A 1,053-nucleotide genomic window follows, 5' to 3' on the forward strand; every position below is an offset into this window, starting at 1 on the left:
CATTAATGGAGCTCACGAGCCGAGCCCGGCGGTGGGCTGTCAGATACTGAGTAACACTCACGCGACTTCCCCATAATCGATTCAAAGTACTGGCTTTCTGCTCGTTGAACAAGACGGAGCATGCTCTCAGAGTAGAAAGAGAGAGAGCCAAGCTGCTCTCTTCCTTCTCCATCTCTCCCCTGCAATTAAGATCATACACTGAGGAAGCGAAGATCTCCAATGCGAATCATCACCTTCTCTTACTAAACCCTCAATTTGCTCAGCCTCGCAAGTCACCAGAAGGGCTGAAAAGCGAAAAGAAAAAAATGCCATTCTGGAATACTACCTTCCTAACCAACGATCTCTCCAAGCAAACCGCAATCTTCGGCATCCGCCTCTACATTTTCATCGGAATCTGCGTCGGAGCCGCCATAGTTCTGGTCCTATTCCTCCTCTCCCTCTGCTTCCTCTTCCGCCACCGCAGCCGATCCCTCCCTCCCCCTTCATCTTACTCATCCTCCCGCAAACCCCTCAAACTCTTCCTCCGAGACTTCACCCCTCCGATCTCCAAGGAAATCCTCGACATCGTCCGTCACCGCCCTGCAAACTCCGCTGCGGCCCCTCCAATCGCTCAGATTGAGGTCTCCTTCCGCAAGGATGACCAAATCGGGCTGATCTCCGACCACCAGCGATCGAATGCGAGCGGGAAGAGCATTCGCGGTGCCGCCGATCGCTTGGCTTTTGTTAAAGGATTAGTGCGCCCGCCGGATGTTTCGCATCTTGGATGGGGTTACTGGTACACGCTCCGGGAGCTCGAAATGGCCGCCGGAGGTTTCGCCGATGAGAATGTGATCGGAGAAGGGGGTTATGGGATCGTGTATCGCGGAGTTCTGGATGATGGGTCCATCGTAGCGATCAAGAACCTGCTCAATAACAGGTTTTTCTTTTTTTTATTTATTATTATTTTACACAAATTAGCTGAATTTTGCATGATGGTTTGACATAAGGTCGATTCTGATAAAATTTCGGCCTGAGTTTTGACTAAATTTTGTTCGGTATAGCCCCAAAACACTG

At 50.6% G+C, this 1,053-nt stretch overlaps 1 protein-coding gene across 1 annotated transcript; it reads left to right on the forward strand.

Annotated features, from left to right (window-relative positions):
* Positions 1–305: 305 nt before the first annotated feature.
* On the forward strand, positions 306–916 carry LOC110034804 (probable serine/threonine-protein kinase At1g01540; the record flags this gene model as incomplete). The annotated part of the gene is made up of 1 exon (XM_020739045.1): positions 306–916. A coding segment is annotated over exon 1 (611 nt), but the record flags the coding sequence as incomplete, so codon positions are not given.
* Positions 917–1,053: the final 137 nt, after the last annotated feature.

This window comes from Phalaenopsis equestris, unplaced genomic scaffold, assembly GCF_001263595.1.
Source record: "Phalaenopsis equestris unplaced genomic scaffold, ASM126359v1 Scaffold193523, whole genome shotgun sequence".
Taxonomy (NCBI): Eukaryota; Viridiplantae; Streptophyta; class Magnoliopsida; order Asparagales; family Orchidaceae; genus Phalaenopsis; species Phalaenopsis equestris.